We start from the raw sequence: 25,771 nt of genomic DNA, 5'->3' as shown, positions 1-25,771 counted from the left end.
AATGCAAGGTTCGGTCTTTACATTTTATGATCCATAGGAGAAAATATCCCAAATATACATAATGGTGTAAGGAGCCCTGAGGGGCCGCTCGCACGGTATGTTGATGAGGCCCCCCCCACACAATTTCTTCGAGACTTAAATCCAATATTCACACCAGTCATTTAAACGAGCAGCAGAAAAAAACTATTATTATTATTAGACTGATGTACCGCACCAGAGTGGAGGCTGCCCCTTTGTTTCTTGTCTTACACAAATCTGATAGCTAAAAAGTGACCTGAGGCAGGAGCTAGAGGCTTGAATGTTTACTTGGAAAACTATTCTATGGCCCAAAACAATTTCCATTCTTTACTGCCCATAACATTCTGTCATGGGACGCAGTCGGCTCGTTTTTCTCCTCCAATTCTAGCTCGCTATAATCAAGTAAAACAAGCATAATGCCATAAATTAATTACATTATGGCCCAATTAGCAGTCACTCAAATGGAACTGAAGACCAAGCCACAGTCAAAGCTCACTATGGGATTGTGAAAAGTTCCACACTTCAACAAATTGTTAGATCCTGGGCAAATCACTTTCTCTTGCCGCCCCTCAGTTCTTTTATCTTCCACAACTGAGTTATATAGAGTTCACTGCAGCAGGCACATTAACCCACTGAGTTATCGTAGTAAGATTTCAAGCTGGAGGGCGTATACACCCAATCACATACACCACTCCTTTGACTCGCAGTGACCTTCCCTATAAAATGTCTCTCATTGACTCTTGGCTCCAAGACAGTTGTCAAATAAGCTTCAGGAAAACACTTTGGGCCATATTCTCAAGGAGCTATCTCCGAGTTAATGGTACTTTAGCACAGTCAAAGTCGCGATAAATTCATCATACCATTCACAAGCTGGTGCTAACAGCCCATAGCACCAGTTTTCCGGCGATAGCATCCGCAAAAAACATCTCCACAGATGACCCCGGCAACTATTGCTAATGAGATGCAGAGTAGGCGTTCCCGTGCAAAAAGCTGCAACAACACCACTCTGCAACATTCTCAACGACCAGCCAGATCGACGATAAGATCGCAAAACATGCGAAAAGGCGCGTTAGCAGCAGGAAACTAACACAGACAGAGGACTCACAGGAAACACACCAGCCTCACAGACTCAACACCAGAGGATGCCATTGCCCACTAGAGGCTCAAAAGAACAACCATCCTACACATCCTGACCATCATCGCCCAACAGGCTGATGGCACCAACACAGCGGACAACCAACATCCCACCCCACTCAAAGCTGCTGGCAGTGATGCACCTGTTGGCCTCTGGTACCCCCCAACCAACACCCACCAGAGTCGGAGGAGTCACACAGCCAGCCGCACCCAAGTCCCTCACACCTGTCCTGGATGCCACCATCAACCTGGTACCCCAGTATCTATACATCCACCACAATATGCAGGAACAGCTGGAGACCAAGCAAGGACCATACACCATAGCTGGAAGCATGCACGTGTTTGGGGCAATCCACAGCACACATGTCCTACCTGTTCCCCCTGGTGACACAGCGCACAATCACTCCAACAGAAAGCACAAGTCTCACATCACTGTGCAGGCAACATCCGAACACCGTGGAATCTCCACCCACGTGGTCGCCAAATACCCAGCCAGTGTGCATGATTCCTTCATCCTCCGACAGTCCATCATCAACCAGCGCTACCAGGATGGCACCAAGGGAAATGCACAGCCCCTTAGCAAGTTCCAAATGAATACCCCGCACACCTCAACTCCACAACCATGCAACTCACAACTCTGGCAATGCACTCATCAAAAAATCACAACCAACATGCAAAACAACATGCCCACCCACCAGACACGACAGAACAACTTACAATGGTAACCTGGGCAAGCCGTGAACATGAGCCATCAATGGCATGGCACCTCAGCCACACAATAGCAGAATGTGGGGGAGAGGTGGGAACCAGGCATGTGTGAAGGAGGCAGGCGAACCATGATTGGGAAAGTACACAATGCCAAGAGTGGTGGAGATGTGCTGGACAGACCGCAGTATGCAGAATAACCCATATCCATGGCGAAATACACCGCTGGTGTATGGAGTGTAGTGGACAGTGGACGCAACCATGTCACCCCAGCCAGTGTGGAGTTCGTGGAAATGTTGCCAGTTACTTCCCCCCAGTAAGCGTGAGTGGAGTGGGATGGTCCGGCATACGCCAGGCCAGAATAGGGGTGTGAATAAAAAACATGTAGCCCTGGGCGTGGTCCTCTTCCGGAATGCCCAACGTCTCTAACAGGGCAGCGCCTCTCACCCCGCCACAAGGCCGATGCCGTCCTCGTGAGCGGAGTAGCCTGCGATCCTGTGCGCCTGCCGGACCCCGACCCACTGGACCCCAAATCCGTCAGGCCCGCCCCCGCGCAGCCCAGCCACACTGATCACCTGCTGACACCCACGTGTGTCAAGGAGGGCCCACCACGTGCCGGCGCAAGATCCAAGCCCAAGGTCCTCGACCCTGGCAGCCTCCTCAGACCATCACGGCCTCCATGACACAGGCACCCTTTAGTCGTTTCTCGTTGACGTTCTCTACTGCCGCCTCCGGCCTTCACTACAGTCAAGTAGGTCATACATTTTGAACTGAGACTTGATCATACATTGTCTGAGTACGCACAATAATGAAGAGTTTACTTCACTGTACTCCCTTCGATGTGGTGACTCCAAGTCTGTGCCTCGCCTCCCAACCACATGTGTCTGTGGGCCCTTGATGACTACGCCGTCAGCCTACACTGCAGTCCAGCAGGCCACACGCCACTCCAATCCAGTCCGTACCAGGCAGGACACGTCATCGTCGCGGACTGAACACCCGCCTGGCTCTGGTGCTTTTGCCTCCGTCAACCACAAGTCACCCCCAAATGTAATGTCAACGTCATGTGTTAGAGTTCGAGGAGGAGCTCGCTGAGCTGCGTCTGGCCCACGCTGACCGCTGCCTCAGGCTTACACTGCGATCGAGTTTGCCACACACAATTTGAATTCAGCCTTGCTTTATTTATGGCACACTTGATGTCATTGGACAGGCCTCAACGCAGACTGCATCCCCTTTCAGCCCCAGGGCCACTAAGTCTGTTACCCGAGACCCATGGCCTTGAGGTTGTCATCGCCATCATGTCGGTGATACTGACTTTGCGGCTCAAATGATACCGTGGCATTCCACTCCTCCATTTGCTGCTTCCGTACAGCTTCCACCCTCTACATCATGCCCTGGAGGACACCTTCCACTGTCCCCCGCAAGCCACTACCACGTCCACCTTGAACATCGACGTGGACGTGCTCAGCACTTCATGTGCCCCTATCTCACTACACCACAAGTCACCGTCCCGTGGCGATGTGCCTGTGCCGGCCGTAGTGCATCCGGGGCCACTAACTCTGTGCTGGTCAGGTCAAGAACCCCTTCTTCTGAGACGCTGGATGTCCTCTGAGGCGATTTCCTCAAATGCGGCCCACCATGGCTCACACATCAAATCGAGTCCTGACCGTCCCGGATGTCGCATCACCACAGGAGGCACACGCCACCACCACCAGGACCAACTCCAACCGCCAATTGCCAATGTCGAAATGGTCGTACTGGCAGACTGACGGAGTTCCCTGGACCTGTCGTGGATCCCATCTTCTGCCTGATCCCCTGCTCAGCACTCCAGGTGCCACTGGCTCTGTGCATCATGAATCATCATCCATTACTGTTTTTGGTATGTGCTGTTAAGAGTTCACGCAGCAATGTCACCTCAGGTAGTGTGGGAGACCTGGGACGACGATGAGGAAGATGATGCAGGTGCAACACCCCCCCACTGCAGCTGCATCAGGAATGTCCCGAAGGGACCCAATCCCAGGCATTTTCTTCACATGGACGCGGTCAGCACTGGTACCACAAACTCAGCGCACTGCAACTCACGGACACTTCTGTATGCTCATTGTGTGACCTCTAGACTTGCTCCGGCTACCTCCATGATGATCCGTAGTTTTCCCTGTAATGCTGGTGTTGTCTGTTTCCATATTCATTGTGTTCACTGTTCACTGTTGTATGTGTTGCCAGCACCAACAACTCCCTGTGGCTGGCTTGCACTCACCACACACATCCAGCATAGGTGTCACTGTACATGTGGCCTTGCCAATAAAGGGGCCGTGCGCACGTGCCCGTAGCCAGTTCGACATAATAGCTGCGTGTGCCCCTGTGGTCTTGTTGTATGCATGAGGGCCCTGGGCCCTACGACATTACATTGTGCTGTGTACAGCGGACGCAGACATGTCACCGCAGGCAGCGGGTTGGAGCTTCAGCATGTAGCTTTGTCATCACCCACTCAATTCATAAGGGGAGTGGACTGGGCCGTCGTACGCAGAGCCAATGTGGGTGTGTGACTAATATGTGCGTGCCTCTGGGCATGGTTCTGTACTGGGAATGTGCATCTGCATGTGTCTTTATGGCAGTGTGGGTCTCCTTTGTGGGGTGTGGGTGGTCCCTGAAGGGTATTGGACACCCACGTCTGTGTTCGAGTTCGCCTTCCATGGGTTCGGACCACACCCATAACTGTTGGGCCACCTCCTTTGGCGTTATGACACCTGGCATTGGGGTGCCATGTGTATGTCGGTGAAGTGTTGTGAGCCTGCCGTACTGGCGGGTGCTTCCTGCTGTGTGGTCTGTGCAGGGGCTGGGTTCTCCTCTAAGTAGCTTGTCTGCCCTGGTCCTGGTGGTGGGCTGCATGGGATGTCCATGGACTGTTGTATGGGGTCGGTATCGAAGGTGTGGTGGTCATCTCCGGCATCACAGATGGGTTGTCTGGTCTGACCTGCTGGAGGTGTTGTTTGCCCCTCAGCAATGTGAATGGGAGATGCATGTTGACATTGTGTTGCCATTTATGTTGGCGCATTGTTCTTGTAAACATGCAGACTGTGTGACAATGTACCTTGTGACTGGGCGGTGCTGGCAATTTGAGTTGGGACAATGGACATTTGACCCAACATGACTGATATGAGGTTGTACCCGTACATATGCATCTCACAGTTCCCTGCTCTGTCCAATGTGATTGTCCTGTTTCTGTGCATGGGCGGACCCAGTTGTGACCCCTGTTCTGCAGTGTCAGTGTTGCACTTTGTGCCACATTGTCATGGAATGTGATATTATTGCTATGTGTGTGTGTTGCAGTGTGCCACGGGGATGGGGGACATGATCCTGGGTCATTGTGGGTGTGCAGTGTGCTCTACTTACTTGTTTGTGCATGTGTGCCATTGTGCCCATCTCCCCCCGTCCCCCAGTCCCTGGTTGTTACTCACCCTGTTGTTGTTGTGTCAGGTCCTCTGGAGCTGTGTCCGTACTCCCACCTCCTTGCACCGTCTTGCACTGATGACTGGCCTCCATTTCCTCCGGCTCCTCTTGTGGCACAGGACTCACATCTCCTGTCGCCATTTCTGCCTTGCTGTTGGCGGGGTCTTGGTGCCTGGTTTAGGTTTTCACGTCATGCCAGCGCCTCTTGGCCCCCTCCATTTGCCTCCTCGACACTCCGGCTGCATTCTAGGTAGTCGGATTGTTGGTCAGTTGATGGTATTGTTCTGTCACCTCCGTGACGCTGGTCTTTTTTTCCTGCGGACTGCACGCTGTCTTCCTCTCTCTCTTCTCCCTGGTCTTCCCCGACCCGTTGTACCTTGCTGGTGGTCTGTGGGGCTTGTGGGGTTTGCGTTGGCCTCTGCGCTTGGTCAGGGTGCATCCATGTTGCTGCGCACTTTGGATTGTTTCTGGTGTGTTTTTCTTGTTATGCTTTTATGGTGCATTTTCCCGCCAGACGAGTGGGATTTGCAGGCCTGTCGCTGGTTTTTGCAACTTTTTGTATTGCGATTTGCCTCATTGCAGCTTTTTTGGCGTTCGTGTTTCGCATTTTTGCGGTGTGGTGTTGGTTTTAACGCGGCCATTTGATATGTTATCTGGTGACTATCGCATGGTACCGCCGTGTTGTGAACACTTGGTTAACACGGCTTAAGTTTCCCGCGATAGACTACGATGTTGGAAGTTGCGTTTAAGTAACTTGTGCGATTGTTATCACGTGTTCTTGAAAATATGCCCCCTTGGGCCTCATGTATGAGGTTTTGCCATACAGCAGTGACGCAGGCCTTCCTGCAGTGCTGCCCTACAGCAAAATAAAAGGGCAGTAGTGTGCCGTCTATATCAGATACACCGCATTCCTATCCTTTTCCCCTGTACTGACACACAAAGGGCTGCCGTGCACCAACGCAGGCACCTTTGCACCACGGTGCAAGGGTGCCTGTGTTGCAGGGATGATTATTTCTGTGCAGGAAGGTAAACCTTCCTGCACAAAAACAGTCACAAGAGGCATTTTCCTCTTTCTATGTGTGCTGCATCTACACATAGAAAAAGGAAAAACGAGGAGAAATAAGGATATTTCTCTTTGTTGTGCCTCCATAAGTTTTTGGTGCTGCCTCAGAGTTTCGATTTCTTGTAAATCAGGGGCAGTGTCAAAAAGCCATGGATGTTGCTGGGAACGCCCCAGCAACACCCATTGCATGCCCCTTTAACGCAGAAAACTGTGTTAAAGGGAACAATATTTACGAGGCAGCATTAAGCCAAAAAAAGTGGCTTAGTGTTGCCTGGTAAATATGGAGCAGACTCCTGCGCCAGCACAGCATCACAAAAAGTGACGTTCCGGCGGCACACGGGGCCTCATAAATGAGGCCCTTTATTTACAAGTTTTGGGATGAATCCTAGGCACATCTTTATTTACAACTTGAAAGAAGGAGAGAATGTTCCTAGTTAAATATAGAGCAACTGACCAGTGTGAACTGCCTTTAGGTTCCGGACTGCATTTAGGAGGCCAATAATATTTCTTCTCTTATCCTATGACCAGCGGGTTACACATGAATAGCTGTAGCAGGTGCATTAAAACTACGATCTCTATTATTTCTGTATTGGATGCTTGAACTCACTTAGTTATAGTAACTTACTCTGCGTCCTGCTCTAGTTGCCTTTGGAAGGTTGTGCTCTTATGGTATGATATGTACACTCTTTGAATGGTGGAGCAGTCAAATGAATATTAGGAAACCTCATTATATTGTGGTGGACTGACCCTTTAGCTCTTCTAAGTTAAAAGCACTATAACAGTATTTTCAGAAAACAGTTTTCACATCAGAAAGTGCAAGAATTCATTACATACCCATGTGTTGCAAAAGGGATGTTTCAATTGCAAGGTATGCGTAGAAAAAGAAACACATGGGGCTAAGATAGTGTATTAATCCCCTTTATGAACGTGGCTGATTCAGTAGCTTGCAACATAGCAAGACCATTATCTAATTGAGTACATGAAGGAGCTCTTCCCAATATAGGGCCTCATTTATGAAAAGAGATGCATCGCTGCGTGAAAACAGCGATGCGTTACTTTTCATTGCGCCCTCCTTGCGACACCAATGATGCGTCATATTTACAGTATGACGCATCGTGTCGCAAGGTGTTACAGATACGTCAGTATTTCTGACGTATCTGTAGGCGCAAAAATTACGCATTTCTGGATTGTGTTACAAAAGTGATGCAACTCCAGCGATGGGTCATTTCACATGGGCAAGTCCCATTTCAAATGTGCCTGCGTCAGGCTTACGTCTGCTGTAAAGCAGGTGTAAGATATTGACGCATTTGCATCCTAAAGTGGCGCAGTGAAATCTCATAGATTTCACTGCACCACTTCTACGAGGCTTACTTGCCTCAAAACGCCCACGCTGCATACATTATATCTGGCGCAGGTATAATGTGGCGCAGGGGTTTACAAAGTGACGCATCTACCTAGATGCGTCACTTTGTGAATATGACGGAACATGGCACATTTTTTACGCTGCTGGTGCGTCACGAAAAGTGACGCACCGGAGGCGCAAATTGATGCAAGGGCTCATAAATAAGCCCCATAGTCTTTCTTCCTTGTCCTGTACTCTCTAGTGTGTTGCTAGCAGTGGTGTAGCACATAACAATGTGCCACCTTAGAGGAAATAGTGATAATCCCTGAACTTCTTGCACATTGTAAAGTTCAAAATTAATGTACTACGTTTTTCCATGCTTTCTGAAAAATACCACCAAAATACTTATTTGGTAATTAAGTTAGACGTGTTGTTTTATGTAGCATATGAAGAGATAGCTTTGTAAAGTAATTTGGCCAAGCAATGTTATTTAAATCTTGACGGGTCTTAAAAAGCATTGTAGTAGAGGTTTAAATGTACTAGGCAGAGTTTTTATTTATAGGGGAATCAGGCAACATTTTTTTTAATTTACAGTACATATCGCCAGCAGTCATGACCAAAAGATGATTATTAGTGGACAGGGGAGGTTTGGGGGTGTTCGTTCAGGGACATTTAAGGAATTGTGTGATTGAAAGCATTTGCAAACACCATGGACGAGTCACATTGGTCAAGACATGACAGGGTTTAAAGATAACTTTATAGAAGCGACTGGATAGGGGTTCAACATATTCTAAAGTTAACATGCTATTCAACTAGTGCAAAGTAAGAGGTGATGTAGTTCTCATTTACCTAGCAACAATTTTTTTGATATCAAAAGCAGCGGGGGCCGCGCCTTCTCCTACATCGCCGCCAAGTCTAAGAACGACCTGTCCGTCAAGCACCAAACAGCACCCTCTCTGGCGGACTTCAGAAAGAAACTCAAGACCTGCTTTTCGACAGAGACGTGGCACCCTTAGCGCCCAGATACCCCTAGGGGTGACACTGCTGCGCTATATAAATGCTGATTGATTGATATCAAAATTCTATCTCTCACTTGCTCTCTGATGCACTTTACACATGCATTGTCACACATGTTGATTCACAACAACACATACCCTCACTCATGCTCACAATAAGATTCATACTTGTTCACAGGCTTGCACATACCTGCACACACATGTTTACTTTTCATACACCCACACTAGACACAGTTGGATTTCACACACCTGCTCTTGCAGTTACAGGTACATACTAACACACACACACACACACACACACACACACAGGAGGCAGAGTGAGGTGGGCCAAAAGAAAGAAGGAAGGAGGTGGGAGTAGTTAAATGAAGATCAGAGACTAGTGTGCTCTCAGAGGAAAATGAGAGGTGGAGAGGATGTAGATTTGGCTCACAGAGACTATTACAGGCTGACTGTGGTGATATGAGATTGACTTGCAGGACCTGACTATGCCTACCATGTACCATGTGCGAGGAACATATGAACATATGAAGCATGAACTGCAAGTGGTAGTGCAAGCATTTACTAACTTATGGCAAAAAGTATTTAACCATCATTATCCCTATCACATAACATCACAGAAAGTGTCATCATGAAACTGGGTACAGATCCTCAAAATAAATTTAAAATGAATGCAACCCTAAATATCTGAGCAGCTGCTACCAAATCTCCATACACTGCACCTTACCCAGCAACCTACTAGCCCACGCCCTCAAGTAGAAAATGTAAAATCAGTATTTGTGATCCTCCTTGTCACACTATGGGGGACCGTGAAAATGCAACTTTATGAAATGTGTTGAGTGCACACAAAATTAATCATCCTATATGAGCACATTTACTTAACAAGCATTTGCAATGCAATAGATCTCGCATTTATGAGAGTTTGAGCTATTGGCATTGTGAATGACAATTTCCTTTTATTTATTTGTTGTTTTTAAAACAGATAAATAAAAGGGATTGTCATTTACAATGCCAATAGCTTAAACTCTTGCAAGTGCGAGACCAATTGCATTTCAAATGTGCGCTATTAAAAAAGAAAAGTGTTAGGAGAGAGCGCGTCCATCCTGCAACAGCAGGCAGGACAAAGCTGTGTGAGAAAATAGTGCTTGGAGGCTGTAATTAAAGCCTACCGAGCAACAAGACAAATAACGGGGTGTTGCCATGGGAGGTTACGAATGAGACAAGGCGGTACTGAGGAGAGAATACTAAGCTTACAGTGGACAATGACACAAGCCAATGAAAGATGTGGGCGGAGAGTGGGCAGAGCTTCAAGTCCCTACCTCGCAGAGCAGCGCATGTGCTGCCCAGGCCCGGCTAAAAAAGATTGGCTGCGTATGTCAATGAAAAGATCCAGTGCTTTAAATTGGCGAATAAAGTCGCGCAGGTGCTCACCATGAGAACAAGTGAAACAGTGTGGAGAAGCAAAAAGCAATGGTCTCACGGTGCTAGTGCTTCAAATGGACCACTGCTGTTTAACGAAAGGGAAAGGCGAAGGAGGAATGGATGAGACCGCGAGCGAGCCAGTAGGAAAGAGATAGTGAAACAGAAAGCACGAGAGCGAGAATCCAAAGTGCAAGAGCCTGTCAAGAGTGATGGCCATTGAGAAGGGACAATAAACAAGAAGAGTAATAGTTAGAGAGGAAGGTCGTTCAACTGTACAGTGCAACAGTGGTATAGAATGGACAGTCATGGAGAAATTGGAAAGGAGTGGAGAAAGAAGTTATAGTCAAGGACAGAGGGAGAAATGGAGTTCAACAGAGACAGCAAATGAAAGCAAGAGGAGAAAAGTAGTTATCAATGAGAGGAACAGAGGCAGTGACGAGTGTGGTGTGCTTGTGTGAGAAACGCTGTGCATGTGACACACACACACATGTAGGATATGGAAGCAAAGTAGACAGACAAGAGAAGTGGCCCAGGAGTGTGGGAGGGACAGGTAAGAGTATAGGAAAAGAGGGAAAGAACAACAGAGAGAGAGAGAGAGAGAGAAAGGGTGAGAAGGCGTGAGAGGTAAAAGAAAGAGAGAGGACATTCATCAAGGTTCGAGAGTGACCACTATTACAAAGACTTTGGCCCCACAGGAAGTCTGTTGGAGTGGTATCCTGGAAGGAATACCTCTCTAACCCCCTTCCTTACATCTCTCCTTGGAACCCTGCTCAGATTTCCAGCCTGCGTGAATCAGGTGGTAAATCTCAGCAGATGTTATCCCCAGAATGTGGCATAACCATGTCAAAACAAACTAGAAATCCCTTGGTCCATATGGCTATTCTCCATTCTGACGTCAAGAACACATGATGGCCAGGTTTAGATGCAGTCAGAACTGGTATTCCGAGCCCCAGTATCCCGGGGACTTAAATCTGGCCACCTGGTAATGGGGCTCGTTGTCCGCAGGGCTGGACTGGCCATAGCGGGCACCGAGCGTTTCCGCGGAAGGCCGCTAGGGTGTGGGACGGTTGTGGGCCCCTGGGGGCTGTTTTTGTTACCGGGGGTCGGCAATATCGGTCCCCCGTAACAAAATCGGCCGAAACCGGCTGTCGCAAACTGCTCGGCTGCACTCCCCCTCACCTCAGGGGGGGCCAGCTAAGCAGTTTTCCTGGGCCGGTTTCTGTTCCCAGTTTGGCCCTGGTTGTCAGCAGACAAAGATTACCAGTAAGGAGAGACAGACCATATGGAGGAGAGGATGGACACATTAGGGCAGTCAAAGACAGACAGTAAGATTATCAGAAGGTGGCCGTCAGGGGTGTAGCTCCGATGAATGCAGTGGAGCCGGGACACAGGGGTGTGTGGGGCCCCTGTGTCCTCAGATATGGTTGTCTTTTGTTTCCCGAACAGGGGAAGATGGCAGTCCACTTTCATTTTCCATGATTGTCTTGTGGCTAGAGGCTTGATCGCCAGGCCACTGAGTAGCTTTTAAGGAAAGCGAAACAACAGGGAGGAACACTGCCCATTGAGAGCGGAGGGGCAGGCACATATGACGTTCATTAAAGGCGAGTGTTCCTATTCAATTCTCTCTCAGATGTATGATTTGGTTCCAAGCAGCAGAGTTCTTGGTACTTCCTCATAGATGTTCTTACAGCTCTGCTCCTGGATTTAAAACATGCATTTTAAAAATAAAGATCTATTACAACACGAATTACCATAACTGAAGCCTGATCATAGCGATACGGGAAATGGGGCACTGCCCTGCCTCTTGCCTTTGATTTGGAGGGAAGAAAGCTTACATTTATGAGGCGGCCGGGCCTGTTATCAGAGCTCTGTGAGAAAAGGCAGCAGGCGCGGTCCATATCATGGCCAGACCCACCATGCTTCAGTACCTAGGGCACTGCCACTCCCATCACCACCCCTCCATATCTGAAGATGGCTACTTCTACAACCTGAGAGGCACATATGTTATAGAAAGCAGCAGAGAACATGAATCTAACTCTGTTTCTTTTACTATGAGGATTGTTGCTCTAGCCCAGGTCATTGCTAGATGACACTCCCACATCCAGTGGGGCCCAACACCTACTCCTGAGAGGCCTGCCCCTGCTCTGCAAGGGCACAGAGAGGCCTGCTTTCACCTAGTGGTATCAGCAGCACATTAGTAATTCTTTATAAAGTGACTGTATTTTTTTACAGAGAAGAGGGGCACCCATAGGCCATTTCCCAACCTTATGCGTGTTGCGACCTTGTGATCCTATACTATTTATTGTATCAGAACAGAACAGAGGCAAGTTTTCAATCTTCTGCCCCCGCCTCCCTTTTTATCTACAACAGCGCCACCTGCAGGTTACATGGACCAACGCTCATAGATTTCCTCTGTGAAGCCAGGAAGGGACACAGTGCTCCTGAGCAATATTTGTGATGCCAAGAAATGGAGAACCAAACGCGGATATAAATCAGACCCTTAGAATCTCAGCTGAATGGGACTCATCACACATGAGTCCCTCTCCTAATGCTCACTTCAGCTTCATTTGCACAAATTCTGAGTCAAAATAAATAACTTTCAAACAAACGGATTAACCCCTTCGGTGCCACGCCCTTTCCCCCTCCTGTGCCGGGCGTTTCCTTAGTGGGCGGGTTTCATGACGAGATAGTCTCGTCATGGGCACAGCGCGACCGTGCTCCATGACGAGACTATCTCGTCATGGGCACAGAAGAGGTAAAAAAGGTCTCTTATGCAGAATATCAACACTCAATTTAGCGTGTGAAGTGCAATATATAATTGGTCAATATCATATACATTACACAGTGCAATGTTATGGTCTGTCAGAGACTGTCTTTATTCTGTCAAGGGCACTCTGGGCTGAATCACTCATGGGTGCTCTTAAATGGAGCAGTAACGCAAAAGGAGGTGTAATGAAATTACTGTTTTGTCTAAGATCACACAATTCGGCCAAGCAGGGTAGCTGGGATTGGAGTCTCCAGCTCAGTAACTGGGCATTATACTATGTATCTAGGGGGTGATTACGATGGCGGACGGACTGAAGTCTGCCTGCCATCGTCACAGGGTTTGGGACCGGCCGCCTAAATGGAGGCAGTCCCGTAAGTGAAATTACAATGCGACCGCCACTGTGGCGGTTGCATTGTGCATGTTTACCATTGCGGTGGGTGCTGCAAGCTGCAGCACCCGCCGCAATGGTAAAAATGCAAGTTTTGCATTTCCCTGCACTCGTGGCAGGCACCATGCGGTGCCTGTCACATGGTGCCTGTCACATGGTGCAGGGAAATGTTGGGGGGCAGTGCAAATATCCCATGCCCTTGCTTAAGGGAGGCCCGCTACAGGCCCCCAAAGTACATCCCCGCCAGCCTGTGAATGGCGGTTGAACCGCCATACACAGGCTGGCGGGGATGAAGCATCCTAATCTGGTGGACTGTGCCTGCTAGGCACCGCCACCATTCTAGGTATGCTGACTGCTCCGCCACGCAATTGGTATGATTGCCTGTGGTGGGACAGTGGCGGCCGGTACGGGCGACTGCCACTGAACAATGATGATTCCCACCACCATCGTAATTTGGCGGGGGGGGGTGTGGGGGTATAGGGGAAATTGCTGTCAGATGGCGGAGGGCCCACCACCGCATGTATCGTAATGACCCCCTAGTTTTACACAAAAAATCAATCCTTCCTGTATTGCGCTCATAGAAAAACAAGAAACGAGCACAGACTTGTAAAGTACACAAATGGCATGATAAATCAATCTTATGCTATGTCAGTATCTTTCTAAAAACTAGTTAACCAGGCTGATTAAAATCCAGTCTCAAAGGGTTAAATAGCACAAAAGAGAATCAACTTTCAGGATAAAAGTGCTGGTCAGTTTAGCTAACAAGAAGGATGAAAACTGCATGTTGCTAATTAACTTGCGAAAAGTTAATATAAGGAAGTGAACTATAGGACTTTCAATGTAACACACTTGCCAGTTGCAGCAGGGCGGTAGTCTCCAGATACACTTTCACATGGCTGTGTTTAAGCAACTTTTTCAGTGAAAAAAGTTCCCAAAAGATCCCAAAAAACACAGTTTTCGGGTTGGAATGATGCCTTAGCATATGATAAGATACAGCTGTCCTCGCGAGCTGCTGATTTCGATTTGATTTCAAGTTACTGTGGAACTTAGCAGCTTTTAGCTCGTCATACCTGCCCTTGCAGAACTCTAAAACGATTCGCTCCCAGAGTCTTCCATTTCCTGATCCCACTTGGCTTTTGCCTAACACACCTTTACTCAGAGGCTGGGGCAGGGTGGGGCGAGATTTTGACAGACAACCATGAGGGAAAATTAAATAAATAATTAATTTTCCCTCGTCGTCGTCTGTGGAATTCCATCCCCGCCCCAACCTGGCGTCACCGCTCCACCGCTCTTACTTGCACGGGCTGCTCTTGGAGACCACATCCACAAAGAAGTCAGCAAACAACTGCTCGGGCGCCGCTTTCCAAGCAATGAGCAAACGGTAAGGCGTTAGATTTTAATAGAAAATGAAAGAGAAATCAAAAAAATGTAATCACCTCCTTCTGTCTATGGTGCTTAGGCCTCATCTGATTCCTACCCTACTCCACCAATCTCTCTCCAGCCTGATCTACCTATTCCAGCCCTATTTCATGGTGCAACTGGGGAGGAGGGAGTTTTCGCTCAATCTGGAAAAAAGACAGCACCAGAGGCAGTACACTCATCTGGCCTGGTAGAAGGAACTGATGTTTTTAGGCCAAAGCCGTCTGGTTTGCTATTGACATCTTGGGGACATTCCGAAAGCTTTCCTAGGAATGTATTTCGCCCCTTATCTACCATTGGCTTTGTGGTTTGTAACTCACATTTGCTTGCTTTCTATTTGCTGCCTTTATTTCTTTTAGGCTGTCGAGCTCGAGATTGTCGCAACCCTTTTACAAACCATATTTACTTTATTTGTTCAGCATCGCTCCATCTCAGTAAACAGGCCTTTAAATCATGTTCTTATCCTGTAACATTTTCTGTGCATTAAAATATAAAGGTCAAATGTCAGGCTATGTCTTCCAGGGAGCTTGGTGTTTACTTTCTGTTACTACAAAGTGGCAGGATTCATATGACAATCATACTGGCTACAGGGAAGTGCTTGAGGAAGGCTGTACCATGTTTTTTTTTTATTTTTTAGAGTTTTATATAGCGCAAACTTGGCCTGAAGGTATCGGGTATCAAAGCGCTTTACATAAGCACAAGTTTCATTACAGATAGACACATTCATTTTATTTTTTGTAAGGCACAGGGAGATTAAGTGATTTGCCCAGAATCACAATATGTTGAGCATTGTTGCGAAGACTCAAACCCGGTTTCCCAGATTTGAGGTTGAACGCCCTAGCTGTTAGGCTACGTCATCTCACCATTTTCTAGCGCACAACAAAAGTTAATTGTCTATAAATTAACTGTGTAGATATTTCAGAATTAGAAAAGCCTAATGAAGCACATTTTTGGGTATTTCCAAACATTATCGTTTGTGCGCTTTTATCAATAAAACTGAATGTCTGTGGAAATGTAATTGTTGTTTCAATTGAAAATTTGTTGTCTGTAATGGAAGTGTGTTAGCACATCATACAAATGCCACTTCACTCTACTTTGCACCACTCCACACTATGCTGCTCAATGCCACTCCACGCTGCGTCACTGCACTCTACTCTGCACCACTCCACTCTATGCCTCTCTACCCCACTCTATTCTGTGCCAGTGCACTCTACCATGCACTACTCTACTATGCACAACTGCACTCTTCACCACTGCACTCTACACTCTGCGCAACTTCACTCTACTCTGCCACACTGCACCCTATGCCACTGCACTCTACAGCAATGCACTCTACTCTGTACAACTCTTATGTCAGTACACTCTATGCCAATCTGCCCTATGTCACTCCATGCCACGGTACTCTACCGTGCACCACTGCACTCTACTCTGAAACAATCTACTCTACGCCACCGCACACAACTCCACTCTACTCTATGCCACTCTACTCTGCCCCACTCCACTCTGCTCTGTGCTTCTCTGCTCTGCACCACTCTCCTCTACTGTACACCACTGCACTCTACTCTGCACAACTGCACTTCACACCACTTTACTAAGAACTAATGCACTCTACGCCATTGCACTCCATGCCAACTACTCTGCGCCACTGCACTCTGTTCCACTATAATCTACTCTGCAATACTCCATGTCACTATACTCTACTCTGCAACACTTTACGCCACTGCAGTCTATGCCATTGTACTCTAAGCCACTCTTTTCTACTCTGCACCACTGTACTCTATGCCACTGCTTTCTATGCCATTCAACTCTGCACCACACAATGCCACAGCAGTCTATGCCACTCTGACACTACTCTCTATATTACTGCACTCCACACCAGTGCACTATGTGCCACTATGTTATACACCACTGCACTCTACAACAGTCTACTCTGCAACACTGCATTATCTGCCACTACACTCTCTGCTATTCTATGCCACTGCACTCTACTCTGCACCACTTTACTCTACACCATTCTCCACCAGTGCACTTCATGCCACTACACCCTATTGTACTGCAGAGAATCCATTCTCCACCACATCACTCTACTCTGCATCACTCCACTATACACTGCTCCACTCTATGCCACTATTTTCTGCACCACAGCACACTATGCCACTCTACTCTGCACCACCATATGCCACTGCACTCCATACCAATGCACTCTCTGCCCCGCTCTACATCACTGCACTCCACACCAATGCACTCTACTATACACCCTTCCACTCTTTGAAAGTCTACTCTGCACTCTCTGCCACTTAACTCTACGACACTCACATCTGCACCACTGCACTCTATGCCACTGCAGTCTCTGCCACCAAACTCTATGCTACTCTTACATTCACAATTGAACTCTGTGCCACTGTGCGTTACTCTGCGCCACTCTATGCCACTCTATCTCAATACACTGTACATTACTACACTTTACACCACTGCACTCAGTGCCACTCTATTCCACTCTGCGCCTTTCCACTCTACGCCAATCCACTCTACTCTGCACCACTCCACACCACTATTCTACTCCACTGCACTATACACGACTGCTCTCCACGCCAAGGCACTCTACACCACTGTACTCTAAAACAATACACTATATGCCACTGCAATCTACACCAATCTTCTCTGCACCACTGCACTGTACACCACTATAGTCTACTTTGCAAAACTCTACTTTATGCCACTACACTCTACACAACTCTACTCGACACCATTGCACTTTACTCTGCCCCAATCTACTCCGTTGCACTCTATCCCAATGCACTCTGTGCCACTCTACTTGACACACTCCCTGTACACTGCAACACTGCACTCTAAGCCACTCTGCTCTGCACCACTCTACTTTACGTCACTGCACTACTATATACTATGCCACTCTATGTCAGTGCACTCTATACCAGCACACTCTACACCACTACACTCTACACTGTCACATTCTACACCACTCTAATCTACTGTGCATCACTGCACACTATAACTCTGCACTCTACGCCACTTCTCTCTACACCTCTCTACTCTGCGCCATTCTACTCCATTCAAGTGCACTCTACCCCACTCTATTATGCACCACTGCACCCCCTGCCACTGCACTCTACACCACTCCAGTCTAGGCCATTTCAGTCTACCATGCACTACTCCACTCTACTCTGCCACACTGCATTCTATGCCACTGCACTCTACACCAATAAACTCTATGCTTCTACTCTATGCCACTGCACTCTACCTTACACCACTCCACTCTACACCACTCCATTATACTCTGAAACAATCTACTCTACACCACTGCACTCTATTCCACCCTACTCCACTCTGCATCACTACACTCTACTCTGCACCACTCTATGCCAGTGTGGTCTACACCACTGCTGTATGCGACTGCACGTCACCCTGGACCACTCCACTCTACCCTAGACCACTACACTCTAGGCCACTTCACTCCACTCCACTCTGAAACAATCTACTTTATGCCACTGCATTCTATGCCTCTGCACTCTACACCACTCTACTCTAAGGCACTGCACTCTATTCCAATGCACCCAACACCACTTTACTTAAAACCAATGCACTCTATGCCACTGAAATCTATGTCAACTACTTTGCACCACTGCACTCTATGCCACTATACTCTGCTCTGCAACACTTTATGCCACTGCGCTCTACGCTCCGCCACTCTACTCTGCATCACTCTACTCTACACCACTGCACTCTATGCCACTATACTCTAAACCTCTGTACTCTATGCCAATGCACTCAACACCACTTTGCTCAATAGCAATGCACTCTATGCCACTGCTCACTATGCCACTGCACACTATGCTACTCTACACTATTGGTCTCTACATCCCTGCACTCTACGCAACTCTTTTCTACTCTGCACGACTGCACTCTATGCCATTGGTTTCTGCACCACCCTACTCGGTGCCACTCTACTTTGTGCAACTCTTTTCTACTCTGCACGACTGTACTCTATGTCATTGCTCTCTGCACCACCCTACTCAGTGCCACTCTACTTTGTGCCACTCTACTCTGTGCCGCTGCACTCTACCACACCCTGCAAGACTGCAATCTCTGTCTCTGCATGCTACACCACTGTACGCTAATCTGCACAACTCAAATCTATGCCAAACGACTGCACTCTACACCACTACACTCTATGCCACTTCCCACTCTATACCAGTGCATTCTACCCTACACCACTCCACTCAATGCTACTTCATTCTGCTCTGAAACAATCTACTGTACGCCATTGCACTTTACACCACTGCAGTCTACTCTGCACCACTCTTCTCAATACCAATGCGCTCTTGCACTCTAAGCCACTCTACTTTACATCACTGCACCCTGAGCCATTGCACTCAACACCACTTTACTCAAATTCAATGCACTCTATGCCACAGCACTATACGCCAGTCTACTCTGCACTTTATGCCACTGCACTCTAGGCCAGTCTGCTCCACTGGACTCCACTGTACAACACTACACTCTACAATACCCCACTCTGTGATGCTCTACTCCATTAAGCTCTACTCTACTCTCTGACACTCTACTTGACTTTACGCCACTCCGCTGTACAACACTCTACTCCACTCTTTGCTACTCTACAACCCTATTTGACCCTATGACGCTCTATGCAACTCCCTCTATGCTACTTCATGTCACTGAACTACACTCTATTTAACAACACACTTCTCCACTCTATTCCATCTACTACTCCACTCTACGCCACTCCATTCCACTCTATGTGACTCCACTCTATGACATTCTGTGCCAATTGTCTCTGCCCTACCACACTCGACTCTACAACACTCTACTCCACTGCAGTCTCTGCCACCAAACTCTACGCTACTCTTACATTCACCATGGAACTCTGTGCCACTGTGCGTTACTCTGCGCCACTCTATGCCACTCTATATCAATAGACTGTACATTACTTCACTTTACACCACTGCACTCAGTGCCACTCTATTCCACTCTGCACCTTTCCACTCTACGCCACTCAACTCTACTCTGCACCACTCCACACCACTATTCTACTCCACTGCACTCTACACCACTGCTCTCCATGCCAATGCACTCTACACCACTTTACTCTGAAACAATACACTATATGCCACTGCAATCTACACCAATCTTCTCTGCACCACTGCACTGTATACCACTATAGTCTACTTTGCAAAACTCTACTTTATGCCACTACACTCTACACAACTCTACTCTACACCATTGCACTTTACTCTGCCCCACTCTACTCCATTGCACTCTATCCCAATGCACTCTATGCCACTCTACTTGACACCCCCGTACAACAGTCTACTCTGCACTCTAAGCCACTCTGCTCTGCACCACTCTACTTTACGTCACTGCACTACTATATACTATGCCACTCTATGTCAGTGCACTCTATGCCAGCACACTCTACACCACTACACTCTACACTGCCACATTCTACAACACTCTAATCTACTGTGCATCACTGCACACTATAACACTGCACTCTACGCCACTTCACTCTACACCTCTCTACTCTGCGTCATTCTACTCCATTCAAGTGCACTCTACCCCATCCTATTATGCACCACCTGCCACTGCACTCTACACCACTCCAGTCTAGGCCATTTCAGTCTACCATGCACTACTCCACTCTACTCTGCCACACTGCATTCTATGCCACTGCACTCTATGCCAATAAACTCTATGCTTCTATTCTATGCCACTGAACTCTACCTTACACCACTCCACTCTACACCACTCCGTTATACTCTGAAACAATCTACTCTACACCACTGCACTCTATTCCACCCTACTCCACTCTGCATCACTACACTCTACTCTGCACCACTCTATGCCAGTGTGGTCTACACCACTCCTGTATGCGACTGCACGTCACCCTGGACCACTTCACTCTACCCTAGACCACTACACTCTAGGCCACTTCACTCCACTCTGAAACAATGTACTTTATACCACAGCATTCTATGCCTCTGCACTCTACACCACTTGACTCTAAGGCACTGCACTCTATGCCAATGCACTCAACACCACTTTACTTAAAACCAAGGCACTCTATGCCACTGAAATCTATGTCAACTACTTTGCACCACTGCACTCTTTGCCACTATACTCTGCTCTGCAACACTTTATGCCACTGCGCTCTATGCTCCTCCACTCTACTCTGCACCACTGCACACTATGCCACTCTACTCTAAACCTCTGTACTCTATGCCAATGCACTCAACACCACTTTACTCAATAGCAATGCCACTGCACTCTATGCCACTGCACACTGTGCTACTCTACACTATTGGTCTCTACATCCCTGCACTCTACGCAACTCTTTTCTACTCTGCACGGCTGTACTCTATGCCATTGCTCTCTGCACCACCCTACTCAGTGCCACTCTACTTTGTGCAACTCTTTTCTACTCTGCATGACTGTACTCTATGTCATTGCTCTCTGCACCACCCTACTCAGTGCCACTCTACTTTGTGCCACTCTACTCTGTGCCGCTGCACTCTACCACACCCTGCAAGACTGCAATCTCTGTCTCTGCATGCTACACCGCTGTACGGTAATCGACTGCACTCTACGCCACGACACTCTATGCCACTTACCACTCTATACCAGTGCGTTCTACCCTACACCACTCCACTCAATGCTACTTCATTCTACTCTGAAACAATCTACTGTACGCCATTGCACTTTACACCACTGCAGTCTACTCTGCACCACTCTTCTCAACGCCAATGCGCTCTTGCACTCTAAGCCACTCTACTTTACATCACTGCACCCTGAGCCATTGCACTCAACACCACTTTACTCAAATTCAATGCACTCTATGCAACAGCACTCTACGCCAGTCTACTCTGCACTTTATGCCACTGCACTCTAGGCCAGTCTGCTCCACTGGACTCCACTGTACAACACTACACTCTACAATACCCCACTCTGTGATGCTCTACTCCATTAAGCTCTACTCCACTCTCTGATACTCTACTTGACTTTATGCCACTCCACTGTACAACACTCTACTCCACTCTATGCTACTCTACAACCCTACTTGACCCTATGATGCTCTATGCAACTCCCTCTATGCCACTTCATGTCACTGAACTACACTCTATTTAACAACACACTTCTCCACTCTATTCCATCTACTACTTCACTCTACGCCACTCCATTCCACTCTATGTGACTCCACTCTATGACATTCTGTGCCACTTGTCTCTGCTCTACGCCACTCGACTCTACAACACTCTACTCCACTTTATGCCATTCCATTCTCCTATACTAATCCACTCTATGACATTCTACTCCTATCTACACCACTCTACCCTACAACACTCTACTCCACTCAAAGCAACACTCTACTCTGTTCTGTACCACTCCACAGCACTCTATTCCACTCCATTCTATGACATTAACACTCCACTCTACATCCTTTCACTTTAAGACACTCTACACCCTCCACGACACTCCACAACACTCTACACCACTCCACGCCCCTCCTGTTCAGTCTACTCCACTCCACTCCATGCCACTCAACTCTAATCCACTTTACGGCCCTCCAATCCTCGCCACTCTCCATTACCGCACTAACTTTAGGCCATGCTGAAAAGCAGCCATGCTGGTGTACAACATGGCTAAAAGATATTGGCAAAGCCAATAGCTCTTGCATATGCAAGACTTATTGACTTTACCAATGCTTGTTTATTACCAAGCCAATCTGGACCACAGCTCCCCCCTGTAATCAGTGTAATGTGGGGGCCTCTCACATTGCTTCAGGTCCTGTGCAACGCTCCTGAACATCCATCATAAAGATAGCGCAATCGCCAAGAAGCTGCAGAACCACATAGAGCACAAGGCTGAAGCTGAGTTCCTTTATAATGCAACATATTGGTAAAAAAAAAACAGAGCAGTAAAAAATGTCTCAAAACTCGAATACCGGCAGCATACCTTCCATTTCTAAATTGTGCCAATTTAACTACATTTTAAAAAGAGTTATGCGTTTTTTTCCCTTTGAAATTCAAGCTGCGTAGAACTTTCTACTATGGATACAGGGCAACAATGTGGTGTTGTGCACCTCATATTTACTGCAACCCTCGAAAAGATAATAAAAGCCACGTTACTTTCAAACTGCACTAAAACGTGTGCACGTTATGTTGCTCAACCCAACGCCCACTGATATATTGGAGGTGGTAAATCAAGTTTACAACCCCCAGCATTGGTACTTAATGAACCGAAGTAAATCTAGGATTTTGCTTTCTTACTTTATTTAGGATTTTATTGGGGATAGGGCGGGCGTGCAAATACGTATGCATCGCTTTCTATTTGTTGTTCAGTGTATTAGTCACAGTTGAATACGCCAACCATCGTATAGGTTACTAACTTGTGCCCACTTGGGCCACCCTGGCCTCGCCCTTCCTAGTTCAGCAAAAGCTTCCTCTTTTAGCCTTTCTCTTAGTCCTCTGATGCTGTGTAAACCTGGGATTTTCAGGGTTAAAGATAAAAAAATCAAAAGCAGTGTGGCTTCTTTGGAAACAACTTTAGGGCAAGGATACAAAAAAGCAATGGCTCACACACTACTATATCAGACCTACAGAGGCAAAATGAAAAATCGATGCTACAGAAAGTAAGGCACCCTCTTTCTCTCAATCAACGTTCTAGCAGATGATTTTGCCAGTGCTTGTTGTCCTACACGGCCACTGCCTGACTGATTCCAAAGGTGTAATAGTCCATCTCGTATTGCAGTAAGGTGGAAGGACACACTCAAACATGGTGAGATGGAAATACTCTAGCAGGCTGACCCAGCATGGGATTAACAATGTATCAAGCCAATCGCTGAAGGATTCCGAGAAAGATACATCATTAGCTTCAGGAGGAATAGCCAAAGCCCATTTGAGAAAGTTTACAATACAATACTAATTCAGGAAAGCATTTTGAACGCTACATACAATCAACCAATCCACACACAACGTACTAATTAATGCTTATCGGGAAACCTTTTGGTATGATACACTACAAACAAATGTAACTAGCCCTGAAGAGGCGCTGGAGCCTGCTGCAAACCACGTGTTGGCTGAAAGCGAGAAGGCTCTACACAACAGAGTGATACTAAGTTATGTTTATTTTGTGGCCATGGATATTTGCCACCTGTTTTAATACCAGAATGAATATATAGTTTAATAACAAGAATGTATCGTTTATACATATGAGTTCTATATTTCAAATAAAAGGAGTGAGCTTTACTGATGTACTTTGGATAATTCCATGCGGCCAACAAATATTGTTACTATTGTCTAAATTTATAAGCCAGATAGGTCAACTGGCTTTTGTTGTGGCAGGAGCAAGCAGCAGACACATCAAACCTGAAAACAATGAAAGGATGAAAAAGCCACACAAATATGTCCTATTTCCAAAGACTTTACGCTTGGTGCTTTTTTACCTGTGGGTGATACTCTGCTCGCCCAGGGATTGCTGTGTGGCTTTGAGGTAACTCTGCCTTCGCGCTGCGGTCTTTGGAGATGGCTTGGGACTGCCCTCCGAGTCCTCACTGTCATCGTCCCCCATGGCTTTGATGTAGCTGCCGCTCCGCATTCGCCGGCATGGTATTTCGCTGTCCTGAATTAACGTGTTGTTCCAATCGCCCGATGGCACCTGCAAAACATAGAAGAGGTGCGCCATCATTAAATCTGTTCAAAAGAGATCAGGTTTTATTGGGAGAAAATATATGGTTAACAGTGCGGTAAATCGAAAACATTCACTCTGGGAACCCACAAATTAGGAGTCAAAGTGTGACCGCGGAATGTGCGCGGAGTCAGGAGAGGTGGAGTCATGAAAAGCGGAGTCTGCCAATCAACCTATACATTTATTTTTTTTAAACTCTGCCACAAACAATTTGCCAACAGGGTCAAATGTGTCAGTAAATCACATGTTCCTACTTACTCAAATTGTCATAGAGAGGCTGCATTTTAAAATATCTTATGGGCTGAATGCACCTGCTGAAGAGAAACTTGTGTACCTTACAATTTCCGAGGGATAATAATAATGGTAAGCTACTTCTGGTTGATATTGCACTTTCTGGAGGAGTTTGTGTTTTGCCTAGTCACCGTATTCACTCATAGAATAGCACAGAGGGTTAATGTGCCTGCTTCAAAGCATATTTACTTTTGTTATCAGCAACTCATAAAATACCATCCTTCTAATATAACACAGTGAGCTGTGCACCAGCATCAAGGACCTTCCCTAGGTCGGATTGGGGCACAATATAGGCCCCGGAACCAAACAAAAAAGTGACCCAATTAGCAACTTAAAAAGTGGTCCAGATTTGCAAATAAGGGCAGTTTTAAACTTGTAAAGACAAGCTGTATAGATGTTTTGCAAGATATGTGAGACTGCAAGCATTTGTTTGTTACACCGGCCATGTATGGCCAAAGAGCTTGATGGCCGGTGTAACAAATTCTATCCTCCTGTCTCAAGGGATATTAGGACGACGGGGTAGGACAGACTGGTCTTCACTATACAGTCCTACATTTCTCTTAATGTCATCAATATTCATTTGAAGCTATGCACAATGTTTACAACGAAAAAGTGAAACAATAATACTTTATGTTAAATCATTCAGTACAAAGCATGTAAAAGAAATGTAGTTGTACAGGTCGTTTACCATATCCCATAATTTACAAAAATGATGTGCCGGGCTATGTTCAAAACAGTAGAGCCGGGGATGGGTTAAGATCTAAATGCGTTTAGCGATACAGTTCATTTACGCCGGCCCCCTACATCTCAGGAATAATAGAGCGGGCTATGACACAAACTCATCATCATTTTATGAAGCATTTTGATAACGTACTGGAAATTATATTGTCATCTATTTGTAATATTTTTCCTTTCTTTGTACTTTTATGGTCTATTTTGATAGCTCGAATAAAGTTTATTATACTGAAGAACAGGATGGACCACTTTCAGTTATGTTATTTAGAATTATATAAGAAGAGATCTCCAATTCAACCTGTAAGTT

At 46.9% G+C, this 25,771-nt stretch overlaps 1 protein-coding gene across 1 annotated transcript in view; it reads right to left on the bottom strand.

Annotated features, from left to right (window-relative positions):
- The window catches only part of DLGAP4 (DLG associated protein 4), a 1,545,411-nt gene that overhangs the window by 284,872 nt on the left and 1,234,768 nt on the right, over positions 1–25,771 (bottom strand). Inside the window, exon 6 of the mRNA XM_085619178.1 lies at positions 24,197–24,408. Within this exon, the coding sequence (XP_085475304.1) occupies positions 24,197–24,408 (212 nt within the window). The remainder of the gene's footprint in view (positions 1–24,196; positions 24,409–25,771) is intronic.

The sequence above is a fragment of the Triturus cristatus genome, chromosome 7 (genome assembly GCF_964204655.1).
Source record: "Triturus cristatus chromosome 7, aTriCri1.1, whole genome shotgun sequence".
NCBI classification, from domain to species: domain Eukaryota; kingdom Metazoa; phylum Chordata; class Amphibia; order Caudata; family Salamandridae; genus Triturus; species Triturus cristatus.
The sequence above is the reverse complement of the archived record's forward strand: the minus strand, read 5'-3'. Positions and strand labels throughout refer to the sequence as shown.